Raw genomic sequence first — 23848 nt, 5'->3', positions numbered from 1 at the left:
TCTTACCCTTTCATCTCTTCTGTCCTCTCATTTAATGACCCTCCTTTCTGTTTCTTAGAGAAAAGACAGGTTTTCATTAGAAAAGAAGTCACCCAACAGCCTGCATCCCCACCTATCACCTTGTCCATGGCCATGCCCATCTATGACCCACTTCTCCCCTATCACAGTGGTCAGAGGTCTTCACCTGCCTACAACCAGTCTCTATTCTTTGCATCCCATCCCCTCTTGTTTCCTCCAAGTCCTTGTTCCATAAATTATCTATTCTCTTTGCCATTTTCAATCTCTTCTCCTGTACTGACTCTCATTGGTGATTCACCACTCGCTCCTCTTTCCCATCTTGAAAACAAGTATTCAAAGTCCCAATAACTAAAGTTTATTAAGAACTTTACTTTGTGCAAGGGATCATATAAAGCTTTGGGCATCTATTATTTCAGTCAATCCACACATCAACCTTATAAAGTAATAATATTACTTTAGTGAAAATGAAGCACAGAGAAGTTAAAATCATACAGCAAGTAGCTGGTAGAGCCAGGTTTCCAACCCAAGCATTGGATTCTAGAGCCTGTGTTATTAACTACTAAGTTATGTTTCATGAAGGAAACATACTGCACTTACTAGTTCCATTTTCTTACTCATCATTTCGGCTTTCTGGTCCCACACCTCCAATAAAACTCTCCTTTTTTAGCTCAATATTGTCTACTCTTTATTTTCAGTAACTATAAATGAACAGAGTTGGCCATGTCTCTTGCTTACAACAAATAACTTTTTAGATTCCCGAACACTGCTCATTCCTGTTTCTCTTCCTATTTACCTGGACCCTCTTTTCCAGAATTCTTTATGGACTTCTCTTCTTCTAATTGTCTTTTAAATGCTTGTGTTCTTGGGAGTTCTATCTTGTCTCCTTTCTTTTCTCAGTTTACACACTCTCCTTGGATGATCTCATGTATTCTGATTGCTTTAGCTGTCATCTATATAAGTTTCAAGTGGACAGACAGCTATTTGGCAATATTCATCCTAACACCGACAGTTGGAAATTCTGAGGAATGATACCTGGATACTGACAGGCCACCCAAACAGATTCACATAGGGGAACACTTTCTTTGATAAATTCACCATCAGTCAAGTTCTGGCTCTCAGACTTACCAACTCAGAAACTTTAACTTGACTCTGTCAGAATATTCTAAACAAAAGAGAATAATCTATAGAACTGCAATGCCAAAATACGAGTTATATAACTGAACCTGATGTATGTGTCGGCCTAACCAGAGCATTTTCTCCCCGTAAGAAAAGTACAAGAGGTTAAATTATCAGAAGGCTGTTTTGTGAACATGTAACCAGAACAAGGAGAGTTAACAGTATGATCTAAATATGCAATGACATCATAATATACTTACAAGGATAAACAGTCCATCACCACAGTTGACATATTCCTAATGGGTAGCATAGAATGAATAAATACCCTGAGCCCTAGACAGAACTTGGTTGTGCCAGCGCTGAAGTCTGCCTCTGTGACTCTTTTTCATTGCTGATCCCACCACACTTTTGGTTGTTACTTTATGTTAGACAATATATAAAGAGCTTACTATCAAGGCTTACTGGCCTGTGGATAATGCTGTTCCTTAAAGCTAACTTTGGACATCTTTTCTCTTCCATTCTATGTCAATTTCATGTATTAATTTACAGAAGACAATTGTATTTCCCTTTTTTCTAAGTTCTTAGGGCCAAGTCCAACCCATTGAATCTTTTTAATAGCTCAGAAATTGCTCTCCTCTAGTTATCTCAAAATTTCTCCCCTGAATTGCTGCAATGACCTCAGATTTCAACTGAGTCCCCTGGACTGCTTTGCTCCAATCCATTCAAGAGATGCAAACCCAATCATGACACTCATAACTTATAATCCTCCAAGGTTTCCCACAGCACTCAGGGTGAAATCCTAACTCCTTACTGCCTTGGTTAAACTGCTTTTACTCCTGCACTTTTCTCAAAGTACACTTCTAGGAAATCTTTGCAAACCATCGCCCTCTTGAATTTGAGATCAGGTGCACTGTTCAAGGCACACACAGCATCCTGTGCTTCTTTCCACTATAACATTTATCGTGGTATATTACATTGTCATCATTCTTGCCCTTCTCCTATAGATGGTCAGCTTCTTGTAACCTGTGCCTCATTGTCTTTGAACCAAGAATACCTAGCATAGTCTCTGACAAAGAGTAAGAAGTCAGTGAGTGAATGAATGAATGAATGAATATAATGGCTTATCTGTCAGTCTTTAGATTCCCCTGTTGGTTTCTCAGGAGCCCTGGTGGCACCCGGTTAAGAGTTCTCCTGCTAACCAAAAGGTTGGCAGTTCAAACCCACCAGCTGTTCCTTGGAAATCCTATGGGGCAGTTCTACTCTACCCTATAGGGTTGCTATGAGTCGGAATCAACTTGAGGGCAATGGTTTGGTTTTGTTTGGGTTGATTTCTCAATTACCGAGCAGTGGCCTGGGGCTAAAGGGGACAATGTAGCAAAGGATACATGCTTTTTAAACACTGCATATATTAGAATGGTGCTAAAATTGATCTGGTTTGGATTGTCCTTTGCCTGTAGGTGTACTAATGGCCAAGTTATACAAGTAGATAATTTTTTCTATTTAATTTTTTAGTCTTATTGCATAAATGCTCTTCTATTTTCCTTGCTAACTGGCTTCCCTCCAGTATTTTTCAATTTGTGTTGACAAATTTGAGTCATTCAACAAGTAAGAGCAACACCAGTCATTCTACAGAACTTTTAAAAAATGTTTCACGTGTATTATTTTATTTAATCTGAGCACATCACTAAGGTGAGGAAAGGTGGTATCGCAAACACAAGTCCACTTTTAATTTTTTCCTATTCTCCACAGAAATGGGGAAATCTTCATGCGGATTACCAGAAAATACAAAACGAAGGTTGAGGATCCCTGTAGCAGATTCACCAAAACAATATGGATCCTTTGTTTCCACAGCGCTCCTTGGAAATTAGCTCACTTGTGACAGTTCCTTCAGCAGTCTAGTCAAAATTGGGAGGTGGGCAGACTGCCTTACAGCATACAACTGAGATATTCCAGACTGTATACAAAGCCCTCACAAAATCACCAGCTATACAAACATTCAATGACTTCCCAAGGCTCGGGCACTTATCTGGGTCACAAAGATTCTTCCATTTCATATTCAAAAGGCCAAATTAGAAAATTATTATGTTGTCGCTATGAGTCGGAATCGACTCGATGGCACTGGGTTTTGTTTTGTTTTGTTTTTTTTAGCTTTATTACTCTTATTGTTGATTTGATTTCAAAAAGTAAGGTCACAGATTAAAAAGGCAAGATTAAAATTTCCAGAGAAACCACCTGTCTCCAACATTTCTTCACTAACTCATTCATTCATGCCTGAAACATTTCTGGAGTCCTACTGTGTGCCAGGTCTGTAAAGGGAATGCACCAGTCCCTGCCCAAGGAGCTTAATGTGTAGTCGGGGAGAAAGATAAGTAAGCAGAGTTATAAAGTTCAGGATAGGCCATCTAGAATAATCACTGTCCGTTTAACTAAAGAACCATAAAAAAGACAAATTCTGATTTACAACTTGCAAACAAAAAACAAAATGAAAACTTCATTCGATGAGAGTCATAAAGGATTCTGTTAAATGGGAAATACTCTTACTACATTTAATTTATTTAATTTACCCAAATTTGATCTTTGTACTTCAGCAGAATGTTTTTATTGTGCAAAGCAAAACATCTCTACATATCCTCAGAAAACATCCAGTGATATAGGATTCACCCTCTCAGCTTAAAATATTTTATCATTCTGGGAAACAAAGGTTATCATTGTCCAATCAAAATACCTCACTCTTTAGTTTTAGTGCATTTTCTCCAGTTAGATTTCTCTTGCATCTAAAAGACCAATCCTTTTTCTTATGAAAAATTGTTTCTCTGTAGGATGGAGGCAAAAGGAAATGAACAGTTTCTTGGTCTTTTTTCTATACATCCTGAAGCTGAAAACATTTCAAAGTGAAGTTCAGTTCATATAAATTTGTATCTGTTTTCAGGGCCTGAATGTGCAACATTTTCCTTATAAAAATCTTTCTGTACATTATGATTTCAGGTAAATTATCTATTGCTCAGAAAAATATTCTAAGAGACACTTTTTTAAAAAAGAAGTACTGCACCATACAGAGAAAATCCTTGAGGATTCATAGGTTTTATTACAATGAAGCTCTTAAACATAGAGGCATGTAATGGTGGTATTTCTCCCAATGAATCAAGTCCTTCTATTTTGAATCTCTTTGCAGTTCATTTGCGTTTAATTATATTATGATAATTAAAATCATGGACTTTGGTAATAACCTACCAATGCACTACTTTTATAGCTGGAGAAACAGAGGTCTGGCAAGGTTGAATTTTTCACTTTGATGACAAGTAGCTTCTAGTCTTCTGTTTCCAACTGGCTGTTCTTTCTACTACATTACGTTTGCATTTTATCAAATACCAGTTAAAACATTTATCAAAACTAGATTCTACGGATGCCTCAGGAACAACTGTTCCAGTAGCTGGACACAGCAACAGAGTTACAAAGATTTCCAAAACCTCTTTTCCCATTCTCTTTTGAATTCAGTGCAAACAGGCTTTTGCTTCCATCCTTTCACTGAAGCTGCTCTTGTTGAGCCACAAGTGACTTCCGCACTGCTAACTCCAATAGCCAATTCTCAGTCCTTCTCTTAATTGACTGATGAGTCCATCTTTCTTGAAACACTTTCTTCTCATGGCTTCTAGGACAATATGCTCTCCTCCTGCCTCCCTGACTTCAATTTCTCAGGCTTCTCTGCTGGCTCATCCCCATCTCTCTGACTACTCAACACTGGACTGTCCTGGGGCTCGGTCCTCAGACCCCCTTCTATTCTCACTGCATAATCAGCGTGTTAGTGGTTCCATCGAATCTCACAGACTTAAATACCATCTACATACATGCCTTTCAATCTCTAAGTTACACCTCTTGCCCAGAATTCACCCCTTGAACTCAAATCTCATATATTCAATTGCCTTCTTATTATCTCCACTTGGATGCCAAAAGGCAGCTCAAACTTAAACATATGCAAAAATAAAAGCTTCATTTTCCCTCCCCAAACCTGCTTCTCCCTCATTTTTCATCTTAGTAAATGGCCATTCCATACTTGCATAAGTCAGAACCTACCTCGTCATCTGGTTTTTTTGTTTGTTTCCTTGTTTTTTTTTTTTTTTATGCCTTACATCCAGTCCATGAGCATACCTTTTTGGTTTTATCTTCAAACTATACACAGACTCCAGCTATTTCTCAAAATTTCCAGAGCTACAAACTTGGCCCAAGATATACCATCAACCTCTGCCTGAATCACTACAATAGTCTCCTAGCTATTCTCCCTGTTTATGCCCTTGCCCCACTTAAGACTATTCTCAAGCAGGAGTCAGAATGATCACGTGAATGCATAAATCAGATCATGTCACTGCCCTCCTCCAAACCCTTTTGTGACTCCCATCTCACGCAGAGTAAAAGTCAAAGTCACAGTGGTCTACAAGCCCTTTCATGTCTGGCCCCGTCATTTCTCTGACTTCACTTCTTAACTTCTCCCTAATCACTCACTGTGCTCCAGCAACACTGGTCTTTTCACTGTTCTTTGGACATGTGGGGATGCTTTTGTCATGAAAGCTTTTCATTCATGGTTCCTCTGACTGCAACAGTCTTTCCGCAAATACCCTTATTGCTCCCTCCCTACCTCCTTTAGGTCCTTGTTGAAACCTGTCCTTTTCAACTGGGGGTTTCCCTGACCACCATAATTAACATTTCAACACTTTCAACCCACCCCAAACTCCCTCTGCCTTTTTCCTGTTTTTTACTTTTTTCCATAGCAATTACCAACATTGGATATACTATAGGTATGTGTTCATTATTTTCTTTACCACCTAGCTCCCCCTAACAAAATGTAAGCTCCATGAGGGCAGGGGCTATTACCTTTTGTATCCTCAGTACCTAAAATGATGCCTGAAACATATGAGTGATTGAGCAGCTGAGCGAGTGAGTGAGTGAGTGAGCAAGCGAGCGAGTAGGAGAGTGAATGAGTAAGTATATGAAAATTGGCATAAGATATCCTGGGAAAAAAGTGGGAACATAATTGTGAAAGGGGAGAAAGAAATTTTCTTTATATAAAGCAACCTGTTAAACACACTGCCCCATTCTCCTTCCTTCCATCTCTTGTACCTGTTTACAGAGAGAAGAGGAAATGAGAGACTGAGGGAGGAAAAGGGCCATAGCCAAACATAGTCCATCAGCCCTTCCTAAACTGTGTTCTGAGGAAGACAGTAATCCATTTTGAATGTTGTAAAAAGCACAGTAAAAATTACTACGTTAAATGTGATTATGGAAGTAGAAAACCCATCTTAAGCATCAAACCAAATCCACTGCTGTTGAGTCGATTCCGACTCATAGCGACTCTCTATAGGACAGAGTATAAGTGCCCCAAAGGGTTTTCAAGGAATGGCTGGTGGATTCGAACTACTGAGCTTTTGGTTAGCAGCCACGCTCTTAATCAAAGGTTGGCCTGACTTCCCATGACTCCTGATCTTCTTCCGCACCTTCTCCTGATGTGGGTACACTGTGGGTCCTATGACACTGCATTTCCTACATGCACATACTCAATGATTTCATCACCTCATTGCCACTTTTTTAAATGTTCTTCCTTCTCTAGTCTGTATTTCATGTGTGTTTTAATTTTTATCCTAATCCTCACCTCCAAACGTATACCTTGCCCCAAATCCTAATGCAGAAGTCCAAAGGTTTTTGTCAAAAGCCTTAGACTATGCCCCAAATCTTTTCCATTATTTCATCTAGCTAAATGTGATAATAGTTATCAAAGGCTTTGAAAAGCTGAAAGTTTTCAAGGTTACTATTATAATTATTATATTAAATCCCGCATACTTTTTTAAGTGTCAGTCGTATCACCCAACCACAGGAATTTATGTCAGGGGCTATGAAAAAAAAAAAAAGGTAAAAGCATGGAGTCGTAAAACGTTTGCAGTAAGACTGACCTTACAGATTTTCAAATCCAATTCTCTTATAGTTGAGGAAACCGAAATTCAGAAAAGTAAATTCACTTCTCTAAACAGTGAAAGAGCCAATCCCCATGCAAGGCCCTTTCTATCATTCCAACCTGATGATCAATCAGAACTACAAATGAATCAGAAACTCTTAATGATTTCACACACAAATACACACAAAGTCAGAGAGAGAGAATGTCTCAGATTCACACAAAGATAATACAGTCTATTAGAGTGAATTAGAAGACTAAGCTTAAAGTTAATAGTGTTTTACCTTCTACTTCCTTCTTCATCATCAAAAAGATTTTAAAGATAGTCTTAGATAACATAAACCTTTGGTCACTTGTCTCTATTTGGAGTCACAATGGAAAAACAATTAATATTTTTACTGAACTATACATACAATTAATTTTGTGGAACCAATTTAAGTAAATCATGTTCTCATATAATTTAACTCAAAAAAACACTATTAGTCATCTGTTATTAACATGCCAAGTTTCCCCCACTTTGAACTATGATTGCTAAACTATAGGAAAGTCAATTCCTGCAATGTGCAAAATTTCTCATTTGGTAACAATTGGAAGGGGCACACAACCATACAATTTACTCAAATAATCTTTCGTATCACCTCAAAATACCATGATGGTCCAGTTTCCATTTAAGACTTGAGCCAATTTCTGTGTTCTGTTTGCAGCAACATAATTTCACAAGATTTTTTTTTTCTTTGAGAAAAGCAATTTGTGGTGTTAATTACAGAAAACAATTTTACTTTATTTTTAAGCCAACTTCAGATTCATCCATATAGAAGAAACATATTTAGGCTACTCTGAAATAATAAGAACCCTGAACTGCACCACAATTGCCATTTAATGAATTAAAACATCATAAACACATGAGGTGTTTGGTAAAACAGTAAACACAGCAAATGGCCATTCAACTCTTTATTCAAATATGAAAAACATTCCATATTTAATTAGTGTAGAAACTAAATGTATACATACATACATAAGTATATATATGTGTGTATACATATTCACAAGTATATACATATACTATATACATAAGTGCGGGCATATGTACATACAAGTGTGTATATGTACATACAAGTGTGTGTATATATATACATATATATATCCCAAAAGAACAGGATATGTTATTTCTATCCTTTGAAGAACATGGAAATCGCAGAAGCTTCTATTTCCCTCCAAATTTCTCCCAGTGACATTTTCTGAGACAGCTGAAGCCTGCCACATTTAATACCTAGCAATAATTTGAATTCATACATGTTTGCCAAACACACAAGGAAAGAATTCGACATTCTCAACAGCAGGCATTTGTGAAGAGGTTGTGTCAAGGCCTTCTAGAGAACAGAGAAAATTTCAAAGCAGGAAAAATGTAGGAGAACGGTGGGGGAGGAATTTTTAGAAACCACTGCTTTATTTCTTCAACTAGGCAGCAGCAACGCCTGCTAACGAAACTCAGGTGGATGTTACACAGCACCCCCCCCACCCCCCCCCCCGCCAGGCTGCCCTCCATGATGACAATGAGGGCTCCTGTGAGCCTCACACAGAGGTGCCACTTTAAAGAGAAACTGAAAAAAGTAAATAGGGTCAAATTACAGTGGAGTAGCTGAAACTCATGGCTGTAGGGCAGAAATAGAGTCATTTTGCTTCAACTACCTTTAAAGCACGCAGACATTTCTAAATGCATTTCTGCTGGATGAGACACAGACATTATGTTTATACCCATGTGTGAACCTAACTAATGATGACTTGGTGCAAAGATGAACAGATGCAGTTAGGAAATGAATGGCTTCTCTCTTTTATCTTCATCCTTCAATTCTACTAGTAGTTATTACTTACAAGCTTCCCTGTGTCTCACACAACAGGTTTTTCTTTCCCCCTCTTACGTGAGTTATCCCAACAGTGCATTTTCAACCTGGAAGTGAAGCTGTTAGAGAACTGCTGCTGAGTACCCATGTCCAAGTCTGTCTTTTTTAATTAAGTATGTTTCAGCTCTAAGTTGAAAAAAATCAATTAAGTCTCATTTTGATGTGGTTGCTTACGACTCTTAGTTCTGGTTTTCGTAAGGGAGGGGGGCACTGTACAAGCTGCCTGAACAAGCCATCTTACTCCAAGACTAAAACTTGAGTAGGTATCAGAGAGCAAACCCAGATGCCAGAGCAATTCTTTGTTCCAGCTGTATTCGGTTACACATTTTGTAAAAAATGATTTTGAAACTTTCTGATACTAGAACAATTTCATAGCATTAGAAATCATGTAATCCTGAGAAATAACAAATACAAAGAATAAATATTTCCCTTACCTGGATCATGGAAAGGCACCAAGGCAAAGTTGAAAAGAGGTCTCTTGGGTCTTTTCAAAGACGTCTCCAAAATTTTAGAAGCCCCTTCGATAACTTGAACTAAATCATCATACATAGAACCAGTCACATCAAACACAAAAGCTAACGTCGAGGCCCCCTCGGGAATTTCCTCAGCCCTGCCCTCCGACTGGGGGCTTGCATCTTGAGCTAGGGAAGAATAAAGAAGAGAAAACAGGAATACCGTGTGGACAGTTTCCCAGGAAATCATTTTTCCCCCCTGGGCGCCTAAGAACTGTGCTTAGCCCTCCTCAACAATAGGCAGAGGGTTTCCTCTCGGAGCAACTCATTAATTAGACTCTTGAAATCTCTTTGAACTAGCAACAAAGTCTGGAGCTGGGAATCAGATGTGTCCAAGCACCAACTCCTCTTGGGGCTGCGCGGAGCAGAGATGCGGCAGCTTTTGTCTAGACGCTGCTTCCTCCGGTGCCTCTGGACTGCTCTCCGCCCGCGGGCGCTGGGTGGCGCGTCGGAGGGTGTGAGACAGGCGCCGCGTCCATGCCCCGGGGGCAGCCGTGAGCCCTGCGGCCGGAGTCGGGCTGCCCTCGCCGCCGCTGCCGCCGCCGCCGCCGCCGCCGCGCTCCGGGCTGGGTAGCGACTGGGGCTCCCAACTTTCCGCTGCTGCAGCTCAGGAGCAAGGAGGGGAGTCCTGGCTCGGCCTCGCCTCCTGATTGGCCAGCTGCAATCCCCCTTCCTTTGCTCTAGACCCCCCCTCCCTTGAAGATAACTCCTTTCTCCACTGTTTTTAGGGTCAATTCTGTACCCGCAAAGCGCTCACAGTGTCGGCTGCACTCCACCCGGCACTCTTTCTAACTTACAAAACCCTAGTGTAAACAATGCCTTTCAAGAATGTGTGGCGAAGACCCAGACTGAGGGACACCACACAAACTAGCACAAAGGGAATTTTCTTTTTCTGATGTGTACAACGCTGCTTCAGACGCCTCTTCCATAATGCCCCCCCAGAAGCCAGGACGCCGCAGCCCAGCCTCGGTCCCACAGCCCACAACTCAGCCCAGCCAGGAGGGGGAGCTGGAAATTTCTCTGGGCTGGGCCGCAGCCGCACTGTCTTTGATCTCCTCAGGGATTGTGAAGCTGAGGGAAAGGGAGGGAGGAGAGAGCTGGATGTGCAAGGAGCCAGAGGAAAAGGAAAGGGCTGTTTGAGGGAAATGAGAGACAGCAGGAACTGGGGAGTCACTGATTGTAATAGGGAAAGATGACAGAAGAGAAGGAAGCTGGATGCGAATACAGGATGGAAGCCCAGCTGAAAGGATAAGGAGTTGAAAAAGACTAAGAAAAACAGCGATGAAAATGGGAAAAAAGATGAGAATTCATAATAACATTAATAATGTTCATGGTAATGAATTTGTGAATTCATATTAAAGGGAAAACTGAATTTTCTTTAAATTTTATTAGCAAGATTCCTGTTTGCTGAGCAGTTTGAACCCTCCCTTCAGCACGATGAGGCAGAATATCCCCCATTTCACCTTTCCTGCCACGGACAGCCCTGTGGCAAGTCACAGCCAAAGGCCCATAAAAAAGGTGTTCCCCTCTATGGCATTTTCTTGCCAATAAGTAAGGAAACCTCACCCTGGAAAACATTACAAAGTTTTTCCGTGCTGTAATTACTATATAAATTATAGTATTAATAATAGAGATAAGAGGCAGGCAAAGAAAGTCAACTATAAGTTAAGGATTCTTCGCTTCATTTTAATAAAAATATATTTCCTTCCTGGAAAAAGAGTTGTTCCCTGGATCCGGGCATTTAAAGACGGGAAAACAAAGATGTCTTGATTCATGTTCAGAATGTATATTAGACCACCCATCTGACACAGACACAGCCTGAGGAAGAGCTAGCTCCCATGAGCCTTATATTGCTGGCAACTGTCTTCACTTTCAGTCGCAGCGGCTGTGGGACCTGAGTTTATGATACCTATAAGTCATGTCACTTAAAGGAAGCAGGCAGGCCGTTTGAATTGAGTGGGAATATGAGCACAAAGGGGGAACATAACTTTCTTTCCAAGGAGTATTTAGAGAATCCTGTCTGAGTAGTCTATTCCTTTGTTTATTTAAAAGGAATTTCATTCTAAGTCATAGAGCTTTCACTGAGACCTGAGCTATTCCAGGTGCTCAAGGGAGTCTGTAGAGTCTAGTGATTAAGAGAACCTGGGTACAAAGCCCAGCAATGACGCTTAGTAAAAAAATTCAGCAAGTTATGTAACTTCTTTGCAACTTCATTTATTCATCTGCAAAATAGGGATAATAGTAGTAGCTGCCTAATAAGGATTAAATGATCCTGAAAAGAATGTTGTTGGGTGAAATCCTCTATAAATGTCAATTAGGTCAAGTTGTTTGATTGTAGCTGTTGTTGTTGTTAGGTGCCATCAAGTCATTTCTGACTCATTGTGACCTTTTGTACAGCAGAATGAAACAGCGCCAGTCCAGCAGCCACTGTGTCAATCCATCTAATTGAGGGTCTTCCTCTTTTTTGCTGACTCTCTACCGTACCAAGCACGATGTCCTTTTCCAGGGACTGGTCCCTCCTGATAACATGTCCAAAGTACATGAGACAAAGCCTTAACATTCTTGCTTCTAAGGAGCACTCTGGCTGTACTTCTTCCAAGACAGACTTGTTCATTCTTCTGGCAGTCCATGGTATATTCAATATTCTTTGCCAACACCGTAATGCAAAGCCATCAGTTCTTCTTTGGTCTTTCTTATTTGGTCCAGCTTTCAAACGCATATAAGGCCATTGAAGATATCATAGCTCGGGTCAGGTGCGCCTTAGTCCTCAAAGTGACATATTTGCTTTTTAACACTTTAAAGAGGCCTTTTGCAACAGATTGTTTGATAGTGTTGTTTGAATCTTCTATGTCTTTACTGATTTCTCCCTACTTCTTCTATCAGTTAAGAGCCCTGGTGGCATAGTGGTTGAGAGCTACAGTGAACTATGGCTGCTCACCAAAAGGTCAGCAGTTCAAATCCACCAGGTGGTCCTTGGAAACGCTGTGGGGCGGTTCTACTCTGTCCCATAGGCTTGCTATGAGTCAAAATAGATTTGACGGCAATGGGTATTCTGTCAGTTATTGAGAGAATGGTATTGAAATCTCTGACAATAAATGTGAATTTGTCCATTTCTCCTTGGGGTTCTATAATATTTTGCTTCATGCATTTTGAAGCTCTGTTATTATATGTGTAAATATTCAGGATTATTATGTTTTCTGATTATTTGACACCATCATTCCTGGTAATATTTTTTGCTCTGGAATATATGTTGTCTGATAGTAATATAGTAACTCCAGATTTCTTTTGGTTTAGCATGAAATATCATTTTCTACCCTTTCACTTTTAGCCTACTTGTATCTTCATATTTAAAGTGTGTTTCTTGTCGTCACCATAGAGTTGGGTCATGCTTTTTTATCTAATCTGACAGACTCTGTCTTTCAACTCAGGCATTTAGACAATTAATATTCAGTGGGATTATTGATACAGTTGGATTTAAATCTATCATCTTGCTATTTGGTTTCTATTTGTGCCATCTGTTCTTTGTTCTCTTTCTCCCTTTTTTTTTTTTTTCCCTGACTTCTTTTGGAATAACTAGATTTTTTTATGATTCATTTAATCTTTATTTTGTTGATTAGTTAAACTTCTTTGTTATTTTAGTGATTGTTTTAGAGTTTATAAGGACCCTTGGTGGTGCAAGTGGTTTGCATTCAGCTACTAACCTAAAGGTTGGTGGTTTGAACCCACCCAGCAGCAGCACAGAAGAAAGGCTGGTGATCTGCTCCCATAAATGTTGCAGCCAAGAAAACCCTACGGAGCAGTTCCACTCAGTAACATAGGAGATCACCATGAGTTGGAATCCACTTAACAGCAGTGGATTTGGTTTGGGTTTAAGGTTCATAGTATCCCTAATCACAGCCTCCATCACTTCATGCATGGTATAAGAACTATACTTCCGTTTCGGCCCTTCCAACCTTTTTGCTATTATTGTTATCCGTTTTATACATACTGTATTTTAAACTTCATACTACATTGGTGTTATTTTTTGTTTAAATAGTAAATTATCTTTTGAAGTGATTCAAATAAAAAGAAAAATATTAACATGTTTACTCATTTAGTCATCATTTCTGTTGTTGTTCATTCTTTGTGTAGATTCAGATTTTCATCTGATACATTTTCATTCCCCCTAAAGGGCTTGCCTTAACATTTCCTGCAGTGCAGGTCTACTGGTGACAAATTCTTACAGCTATTGTATGTTTGAAAAAATTTCCTTTCACCTTTGTTTTTGAAAGATATTTTTGCTGAGTGCAGAATTCTGTTGTTGTTGTTGTTAGATGCCATCAAGTCGATTCCAACTCATAGCTACCTTATGTATAACAGAAGGAAATATTGCCCAGTCCTACACCATCCTTGCAATCATTGCCATGTTTGAGCCCATTGTTGCACAGCCTTGTTGAGGGTCTTCCTCTTTTTTGCCGACCCTTTGCATAATGTCCTTCTCCAGGGACTGGTTTCTTCTGATAAAATGTCCAAAGTAAGCGAAACAAAGTCTCACCATCCTTGCTTCTAAGAAGCATTGTAGCTATACTTCTTCCAAGACAGACACAGAATTCTAGGTTGACCTTATTTTTTAATTTCAGTACTTTAAAGATGCTACTCCACTGTCTTTTTACTTGAACTGTTTCCAATATCACCTTTATATTTGTTCCTAGTGGCACAGTGGTTAAGAGCTATGGTGAGCTATGGCTGCTAACCAAACGGTCAGCAGCTCGAATCCACCACCCACTCCTTGGAAACCCCATGGGGCAGTTCTACCCTGTCCTATAGGGTCGCTGTGAGTTAGAATAGACTCATTAGCAATGAGTTTGGTTTGGTTTTGTGTATATGTACCATGTCTTTCTTCTCTGGATGCTTTTAGAGTATTTTAATTTTTATCGCCATTTTGAGCAATTTCTTTATGTTGTGCCTTAGTGTAGTTTCCCTCCTGTTTCTTGCCCTTGGGGGTTGTTGAGATTCTCGGATCTGCGAGTTTTCACCAAATTTGGGGTTTTTTTTGGCCATTATTTCGTCAAATATTTTTTCTTTCTCCAGTTCCCTTTCCTTTGGAGACACCAATTATACAAATATGAGGCCAGTTAGAGTTGTTTCACAGATCAGCAATGCTTTATTCATTTTTTTAGTTATTATTTTCTTTTCTCACTGTGTTTCATTTTTTATAGCACCCATCACTATTTCTTCAAATTTACTTATCTCTTCTCTCCAAAGACTAATTTGCTGTTGCTCCTACTCAATGTATTTTTCACTTCAGACATTGTAGTTTTGATATTGAAAAGATCAATTTTCATTTTTTTACATCTTCCATTTATCTTTTTAAGTGTATGAATAAATAGACTATAGTTATGATAACTAGTTTAATATCTTTGCTAATTCTAAATTCTGTATTAGTTCTAGATCAGTTTCAGTTGATCAGTTTTTTTCGTTATGGGTCATATTTTCTTACTTCTCTTCATGCCTGGGAATCTTTGACTGGATGTCAGACATTCTGAATTTTACTTTTTTGGTACCAAATATTTTTTAAGACTAAGGATAAAGTCATGGAAATCTACTTCCAAAAATTTGCCAGTGAAAATCCTGTGGATCACAACAGAACATTGTCTGACTCACTTATTTTGAACAGGTCATCAGGAGAGATCAATGGCTGGACAAGGGTATAATATTTGGTGAAGCAGAGGGCCAGCTAGGGCAAGGGAGACCCTTGGTGAGATGAACTGGCAAAACAGCCACAACGATGGACTTGAACATGCCAGTGATCATGAGAATGATACAGGGCCAGGCAATATTTTGTTTTGTTGTACGTAGGTTGCCATGAGTCGGAGTCGACTTGACAATAGCTATCTGTTGACCTATCTATACATATTATCAGCTTTGTTCTGGGACAGAGTTAAGTTATTGGGAAACAGTTTAATTCTTTGAGGATTTGTTTTTTTGTTTTTCAAATTTACTAGGTAAGACCAAAGCAGTGCTCAGACTAGGGCTAATTATTCCCCATTACTGAGAAAAGATCCATCTGTGTATTTTACTCAATATCTTGTGATTCATGAGGTTTTCCAGTCTGGAGGCACTATTCTTAGCCCTGTGTGAGCACCAAGTACTGTTACCTTTAATCCTTTCAAGTGGTTCTTTCCTGTGCCTTGGATAGTTTTCTCACACGCATGTGCTGATCAGTGCTCAACTGAATACTCAAGGGAAACCCTCTTCAGATCTCTGGAGTTCCCTCTACATAATTCACTCTGGTATTCTCTCCTGCAAACTCTAGCTGCGTTGGGCTCCCTGGGCTTTGCGCTCCTCCGCTTTACCTCAGCAGTCTGCTAGGCTCCACCTAGCTTCTCCATATACCATTTTCATTACCTGAAAATTTTGTAGGATTTGCCTCATTTGTTCCCCATCTCTCTGAAATCGTTGTCCTTTATCTAAAGGGTAAAGGAAGTAATGCTTTTAATGCATTTAGCGTAGTACCTGGTAATGCAGTAAGAACTCAGTGAAAGCTAAGCATTATTTTTGTCATTATGTTTGTTTCAGGATACAGCTTTGAAAAGTTGTACCATGTGCATATGCACTGGGGACACAAGGCATTGAAGGAGATAGATAACTAGAGAGGCTCTTTGTTTATAGAAGGTCTTTTGGAGCTTCACTACTATCCTGAAATCTAAGTGGTGGTAGCAACTAGGAATGTGTTTAATGTCCACAGGGCATTGAGGTAGGGCAAGATGGGTAACCTAAAAAAAAAAAAAAATTAATACCACTAAAGTTTTTTTTGTTTTTTTTTTTTTGGAGCCCTGGTGGCACACTGGTTAGGAGCGTAGCTGCTAACCAAAAGGTCGGCAGTTCAAATCCACCAGCTGCTCCTTGGAAACCCTATGGGACAGTTCTACCCTGTCTTATAGGATTGTTACGAGTCAGAATCAACTCAATGGTATTTTTACTTAGTGTGTATATATGTAGATTATATATATTTTCCATAACCTCATATGCCTCTGTCTGCTACAGTGTCATGTAATAGGTGATTACATGACTCGAGACATGGGCACGACCAACATGTGCTCCCTCATTTATTTTCAATAATGTTTGACCTCTGCTGAAATGCAGATCTCTTGGGAAAACGTAATCCCTAGGACAGAAATCTTGTTTATACTTTAGAATAATTGAGTCCCTGAAGGAAGATTTTGACAGCAGGCCACCAAGAACCACAAGAATGTGAATTGGGAGAAAGTGACTGAGATAGGAAGGGAGGAGGGCATATGATGGGGGTAGGGAGACATGGACACAATGGACAATGACACTTAAGCCACAGTTTTGCTTGGGAATAACTATAAATTCTAGCCCTTTTCCTGCTTTTGTTATTAAAAACAGCCTCTGTAAGGTTGGAAGGAATACCGGTCTGTAAATATAGTTTTACTTTAGCCAACAATTTTTTCAGTTCTGTCACTCACAAGCAGATCATTCTGAACATTCATTTTAGTTGTAACATTCTCCAATGGTCTTAGCCCAGGTTCCCCAGAAAGCAGAGCCTGAGCTGAATGCCTGGGGTGTGATCCCAGGGTTCAGGCACAAGAGTGGGAGAATGAAGCATGAACAAAGGCAGAGCCAGTGTAAGGGTGCATTATCAAGCTGACCTCTGCTATAATCCATTGGTTACCCAATACAGTGGAGCTGTCTGAAGAACCTTATATAAGGTATCTGTATACTGTTGATGGAGGGAAGATGAGAGTGGGTGAGGCAAAGAGGAAACTACCTACCCATTGGCTCCCATGCCCATTGGTCAAAGGTTACCCCATGGGACTTAAACAATCCCACACTCATGGGTCCCACATACATGGGTGCTGAGCTGGTTTCATTAGCATCCTGCTCCAAGGCATCAACAGACAAGCTCACAACAGAGGCAAGATCCACAAAGGAGATGCCTGAGGCAAGATACTGTCAGGTTGCACCTCTGCAAAGCTGGCTGGAGCTTGGGTGCTAAGTCAGGTGAGGTTAAAAGGATCTCAAGTGGTGAATATGAGGCATCCGATAAACTGGCCTAATCCAAAGTTTGAAACCCTGGTGGCATAGTGGTTACTACTCTGTCCTATAGGTTCACTATGAGTCTTTGGAAACCCTGGTGGTGTAGTGGTTAAGAGCTATGCCTGCTAACCAAAAGGTCAGCAATTTCAATCCACCAGGCGCTCCTTGGAAACTCTATGGGGCAGTTCTACTCTGTCCTATGTGTTAGCTATGAGTCAGAATCAACTTGACGGCAACATGTTAAAGGTTAATCCAGAGTTCTTTGGTATTATTCAATATTGCCTCTTATTTGACAGATAAAAATATTAAAGTCTGAAAATGGCATAGTTAATACTCTAAGCCCAGATCTCCTGTCTCTGAAGTCATAACTGTACTCAATCATTGACTTATTCATTCCTCAAGAAATTTATGGAACATCTATTATTTATGCAGGGATTATGCTAAATTCTAGAGACAGAAAATTCAGTCTCTGTCTTCAAGGCCCTTACAGTCTCACAGGGAGGAGCAAACAATATAATAATGCTCTGAAAGACAGAACCCAGTGTTCTAAGGGAGCAAACAAAACCAAATTTTTCTCAGAAAAAGGGTCTCAGAAATGTGGCATCTATCAAGTAAACACTGAATGTATAGAAATTTACCTGGCCTCAGGCAAGGGAAGAGTGGACGTATTCTACTGGTAGAATTGAACATATAGTTAGACTGGAGAAATGATGAGAAAGGGAGCCCAGCATCAGCCCATTAGCAGCCTTCTGTACCAGCCGTGAGGGCTTGGATTATATCCTGAAGCAACATACAGACACTGAAAGACTTTAAGCTGAAGAACAAGAACATTAGATTTATACTTTAGAAAAATCACTCAGACAAGGAGTGAGAGAGGGAATAAATTAGGGAAAAGGACAGAAATAGGAGTCGGTTGCAGCAATATTAACAACATCCTTCATGTATTGACCACGTAAGTGCCACATTTGGAAACTCTGGTGGTGTAGTGGTTAAAAGCTATGGCTGCTAACCAAAAGGTTAGCAGTTCGAATCCACCAGGCGCTCCTTGGAAGCTCTACAGGAGAGTTCTACTCTGTCCTTACAGGGTCGCTATAGGGTCACTGTGAGTCGGAATTGACTCAGATATGGTTTTGGTTTGGCACCACATTTTGTTTTAAAATGCTTTAAATGCATTAACTCACTTTGTTCTCAGAAAATTCCCTTGAGAGAGGTGCTGTTATTTTCTTCATTTTACAGATAAGGAAATTGAGATGTAGAGCGTCTAAGCAGTTTGCCTAAGGTAGTGAGCACCAGAGTCAGGACTTGAACCCTGTCAATCTGCAAGGCCTGTGCTCTTAACTGCTTTGCAATGCTGCCCTCTGGCTATAAGTTATGGGCATGAACTAAAATAATAGCAGTGGATAAGCCAAGGAGAGATGGTGTATTCAGTATCAAAATTGTTTGGTAATTTTTATTTGCTTTTTTTATGAAAATTACTGCATAGATAGCTCCAAACAAGCACAAACCAGAAACGCTCATCACAGGCTCTGGGGGCAAAAACAGAGAAGAGGAAAAAGTAAAAGAACTGCTCTTACTTTTTACCAGGAGCTGATATTTGTCCTGGATCTCTCTGAGACCGGGATTCCTCCAGGAAGGACCTAGGAGGGGACAGAAGTGGAGAAGGGAGTAGTTTCTGGAGATTAGTTACACATGGAGCCTGTTATGGCACATTTCCAGTTTCATGATAACAATCACCACATTAGGTCTCAAAGGTCCTTTGACGTAGATTCTCATCATTAATGTTATATTTGGGAGTAAAAAACTAGGCATACAGGAAGGCGAATCTTTAAAAAAAAAAAAAAATAGTCCAGAACTTTGATAGCAAAGTTGATACCAGAACTTTGCTTCCAATTTAGTTTTCTTTCTTGAAATTCTTCTACCTGCCCAGAAGATAAACCTCTGCTCGCTGATGAAGTATTTCAATCAGTATAACCTAACTTGAAGCATTCACCACACTGGGCCTTATGAAAAACACTGATGTGAAAAAAAAAAAAAAAAACATTTTCTGAAGATGAATGCTATAAAGCAGTATATATAATATATATATAAACCAGTATATACTTGCTTTACAGTAAGCTGCCTCCTGCAAATCACTAAATGGTTTGATGTCATCCTCAATGTTGCTGTGTGTCGTCGAGTCGATTCTGACTCATAGCAACCCTACAGGACACAGTAGAACTGCTCCTTAGCGCTTCCTAGGCTTAATCTTTACAGGAGCCTTTTTTCCCACAGAGCTGCTGGTGGGTCTGAACTGCCAACCTTTTGGTTAGTGTCCAGTGCTTAGCCATTGTGCCACAAAGGCTCAATGATCCTTCCCAAAATGAGACCCGGGGTTATTTTATGTTTATTTTAGCACATTTCTACAGGGTAAGTAACATGCTCTTACAATCGAATTAAAAGTAGAGTATTTTTGCATCAACTATTTTTTTTTTATAATGGTTGCAACTGGTGAATTATGAAACTAAAAAAAAAAAACAAAAATTTAGATTTTTTTCTTCTATTTCCTTGAAAAGACAATAAAAGGACAGAGAGCCATCATGTCGTAACTGGAGAATTAATCTTATCAAATATTCTTTTGTACTAATCAAGTTATAAATCTAATTGGCTTATATAAAACAGATGTTTACATTCTTTTTCTCCTTTGGTGCTAATGTCAGGAGAAGAAAGCACAGAATAACAATGTCATGGAGCACTTTGGAGAATGTAACATTCGTCTTTTATTATTATATTTTCATTAAATATGTGGTCACCAAAGGGGACAGCCAGAAGGTAGGGAGAACACTGGGGTCTAATCTCTACTCCTTGTGTAAGACAAAATTCCCATTGTCGGCAATGGAACGGGAAATATGGTGAGTAAGGAACAGACAACTGGCTCATAGTAAAGTCGGAGAGGACACAAGGCAACATGAGTCCTGCAGCTTGTCCAAAGGGAGCCTCCCTTTTGGGTCAGCCACTGCGCAGGTTCTCGAGGACTGGCTATAATTCTGGTTTGCTTTTAAATCATGATTTTCTCTATAAGGACCTCAGCTATCTACTCCTTTCCCAAAAGAAAGACCAAGAGAGACCCTGTAGGCTACAGTCATACTATTTGGGGAAGAGTTTTGAAAAGCTTAACTGAAGACATAAAGGGGAAGAGAGACCGAGCCAAGAATACCTCAGTTTCACTTTTTGAAAAATGTTGAATAAATTAAAACCTACCTTCAATGAGCCCTCAGGATGCTTCTCAAACCTCTCTCCTCTCTCACAGGTCACAGCTGCCCCATTAAGTCAGGGCCCAGGCAACACTCACATACGTAGTCTTTTCTGTTCCTTTATCCCCATTCAAAAGCTAGACAGGGTTTTAAAGATCATTTTTCTACTCCAGAGCCTTCATTTACAGACAGAAAACTGAGGCCCAGAAAATGAGTTGTCCAAGATTGCACAAAATAATTTGAGATAGTACCAAAAGGATATTTTCGGCCTGTAATTATCACTCTTCTACCTCATCAGATGTTTACTGAGCGCTTACTATGTCCCACACACTACTTTAAGTGCTTAATATATATTGACACTTCTAATCATCTTTATTCCTCATTCTAAAACTACGAGGCAGCTTTATAATGATCCTTATTTGACAGAAGCGGAAACCGAAGCACAAAGAGGTTAGGTCATCTGTCCAAGTTCCCAGCTAGTAGGTACTAGAGTCTTGACTCAAACTTAGGCCATCTGGCTTACAAGTCTGTGCTCCTATCCACCACACTCTGGCATTGTGGGGAAGGCCGGTGATCTTTCAAGTCACAGAAGTAATTCCCTTTTACCATTAGTACATGTTTCGCATATATGAGGACCCAGGTTCAACCCCGGGCATCTCCAACAATAGTTTATGTTCTCTTAATGGATCCCTGGTGGCACAGTGGTTATGAACTTGGCTGCTAACCAAAAGGTTGGAAGTTCGAATAAACCGGCTGCTCCTCAGAACCCCTATGAAGCAGTTCTACTCTGTCCTATAGGGTCACTACGAGTCTGACTTGACTTAACAGCAACTGGCTTTGATTTTTTTGGTATTAGTAGGTCTAGGCTGCTAAGAGGTATTCACCTAGATCTTCACACTTGTCATCGCTTGCCATTTCATCTTTCTCCCTTGCACTTTTATTGCCCTCCTCTGGTCCACATTTTTCCTATTATTTTATAATAATATTGAAAATTTTAATAAGGAAACTTGGAAATGTATAATTACTTTAAAGTGTATTTCAAAGTTTCATCATTAATATGCTGTGCATGCTATATTAGCCTTTTCAGAAAGATAATATTACAGTTTTGGTTTCTTTTGTATTGTGAATTGTTCATGAAGATTTCTTTGACCTGGAATGAACTTTTTCCTGATCCTAAACATAATTCTGAGCTTCCTCCTTCATCATTTACCAATGCAAACTAATTTAATATTTTTCTCACAATACCATGCGTTTCTACAGAGTAAGAGCAGAATTACTCATTTTTTTATAATCTTATAGTACCTGCTACACAGTACACATTCAGTAATGTTTCTTTGATAAATTGCTGAATTCATTATGATTAATATAATGACAGTAATAATTGCCATCTAATGATTACTTTTCACCATCCATCTGTCAGTTTGTCATACTGTTGTGGCTTGTGTGTTACTATGATGCTAGAAGCTATGCTGCTGGTATTCTAAATATCAGTAGGGCCACCCATGGTAAACAGGTTTTAGTAGAGCTTCCAAACTAAGACAGAAGAGGAAGAAAGGGCTAAAAATCTGCTTCCAAAAATCAGCCAGTGAAAACCCTATGGATCACAACAGAATATTGTCTGATACAATGTTGGAAGATGAGCCCCCCAGATTGGAAGGTACCCAAAATGGACAATAGATGCAAGCGTACCAGTGGCTGTGAAGATGGTACAGGACCAAGCAATGTTTCATTCTGTTGTACATGGGGTCACCAACAGTCAGAACCAACTCAACGGCAACTAACAACAATGAGTGTTTCAACCATGTACTTAGCACATAAGTGGACTCACATACATGAACATGTTTAATCTTCACAACAATTTTGTAGGGTAAGTATTTCTACAATTAATTTGGAAATGAGCAAACTAATCTCAAAAACGGCAAGTAACATGCCCAATATCACATCGTTAATAAGCTGTACATCCAGGAGAAAAAAACAAGTCTTTCAGAGTTCTTTCCAGTATTTTTTATAGCCACCTTGCAAAATAATTTCATTATCAGGCTGCACATGACATTTCTAGGAAAATAAATTGTCTCTAGAGAAAGTCCACAACTTCTCGGTCAATTTCTTGTACTGTGGTGGCTTGCATGACTCTGTGATGCTAGAAACTATGCCACTGGTATTTCAAATACCAGCAAGATCACCCATGGTGGACATATTTCAGTGGAGATTCCAGACTAAGAAAGACTAGAAAGAAGGACCTGGCAGTCAACTTCTGAAAAATATTGACCAGAGAAAACCTGATGGATAGCAATGGAACACTGTCTGATATAGTGCTGGAAGATTAGCCCTCAGGTTGGAAGGCACTCAAAATACAATGAGGAAGAGTTGCCTCCTCCTAGTAGAGGGGACCTTAATGACGTGGATGGAGTAAAGCCTTTGGGACCTTTATTTGCTGATGTGGCACTACTCAAAGTGAGATGAAACAGTTGCAAACATCAATTAGTAGTTGGAACGTGGAATGTATGAAGTAGGATTCAAGGAAAATTGGAAGTCATCAAAAATTAAACGGAAAGCATAAGGAATGACATCCCAGGCATTAGTGAGCTGAAATGGGCAGGTATTGGCCATTTTGAATCGGACAATCATATGGTCTACTATACCAGGAATGACAAATTGAAGAAGAATGGTGTTGCATTCATCCTCAAACAGAACATTTCAAGATCTATCCTGAGGTACAACGCTGTCAGCAATAGGATAATATCCATACACCTGCAAGGAAGACCAGTTAACATGACTATTATTCAAATGTACACATCAACCACCAATGCCAAAGATAAGAAAACTGAAGACCATTCTGCAGTCTGAAATCGATCAAACATGCATTCGAGATGCATTGATTATTACTGGTGATTGGAAAGTGAAAGTTAGAAACAAAGACAAAGGATCACCAGTTGGAAAACATGGCCTTCATGATAGAAATGATGCTGGGGATCACACAACAGAATTTTGCAAGATCAACAACTTATTCATCAGAAATCTTTTTTCAACAACATGAATAATGACTGTACACATGGACCTAACTGGATGGAATACACAGGAATCAAATTGACT

At 39.6% G+C, this 23848-nt stretch overlaps 1 protein-coding gene across 5 annotated transcripts in view; it reads right to left on the bottom strand.

Moving 5' to 3' along the window:
* The window catches only part of HMCN1 (hemicentin 1), a 551288-nt gene extending 541610 nt beyond the window's left edge, over nucleotides 1-9678 (bottom strand). For all 5 annotated transcript variants that reach the window (XM_049868532.1, XM_049868536.1, XM_049868533.1 and 2 more), the window contains exon 1: nucleotides 9408-9678. In XM_049868532.1, the coding sequence (XP_049724489.1) occupies nucleotides 9408-9675 (268 nt within the window). In that variant the 5' untranslated portion in view covers nucleotides 9676-9678. The remainder of the gene's footprint in view (nucleotides 1-9407) is intronic.
* Between the last annotated feature and the right edge of the window lie 14170 nt (nucleotides 9679-23848).

Source organism: Elephas maximus, chromosome 24, assembly GCF_024166365.1.
Source record: "Elephas maximus indicus isolate mEleMax1 chromosome 24, mEleMax1 primary haplotype, whole genome shotgun sequence".
Taxonomy (NCBI): domain Eukaryota; kingdom Metazoa; phylum Chordata; class Mammalia; order Proboscidea; family Elephantidae; genus Elephas; species Elephas maximus.
This window is presented reverse-complemented; position numbering and strand designations above follow the sequence as displayed.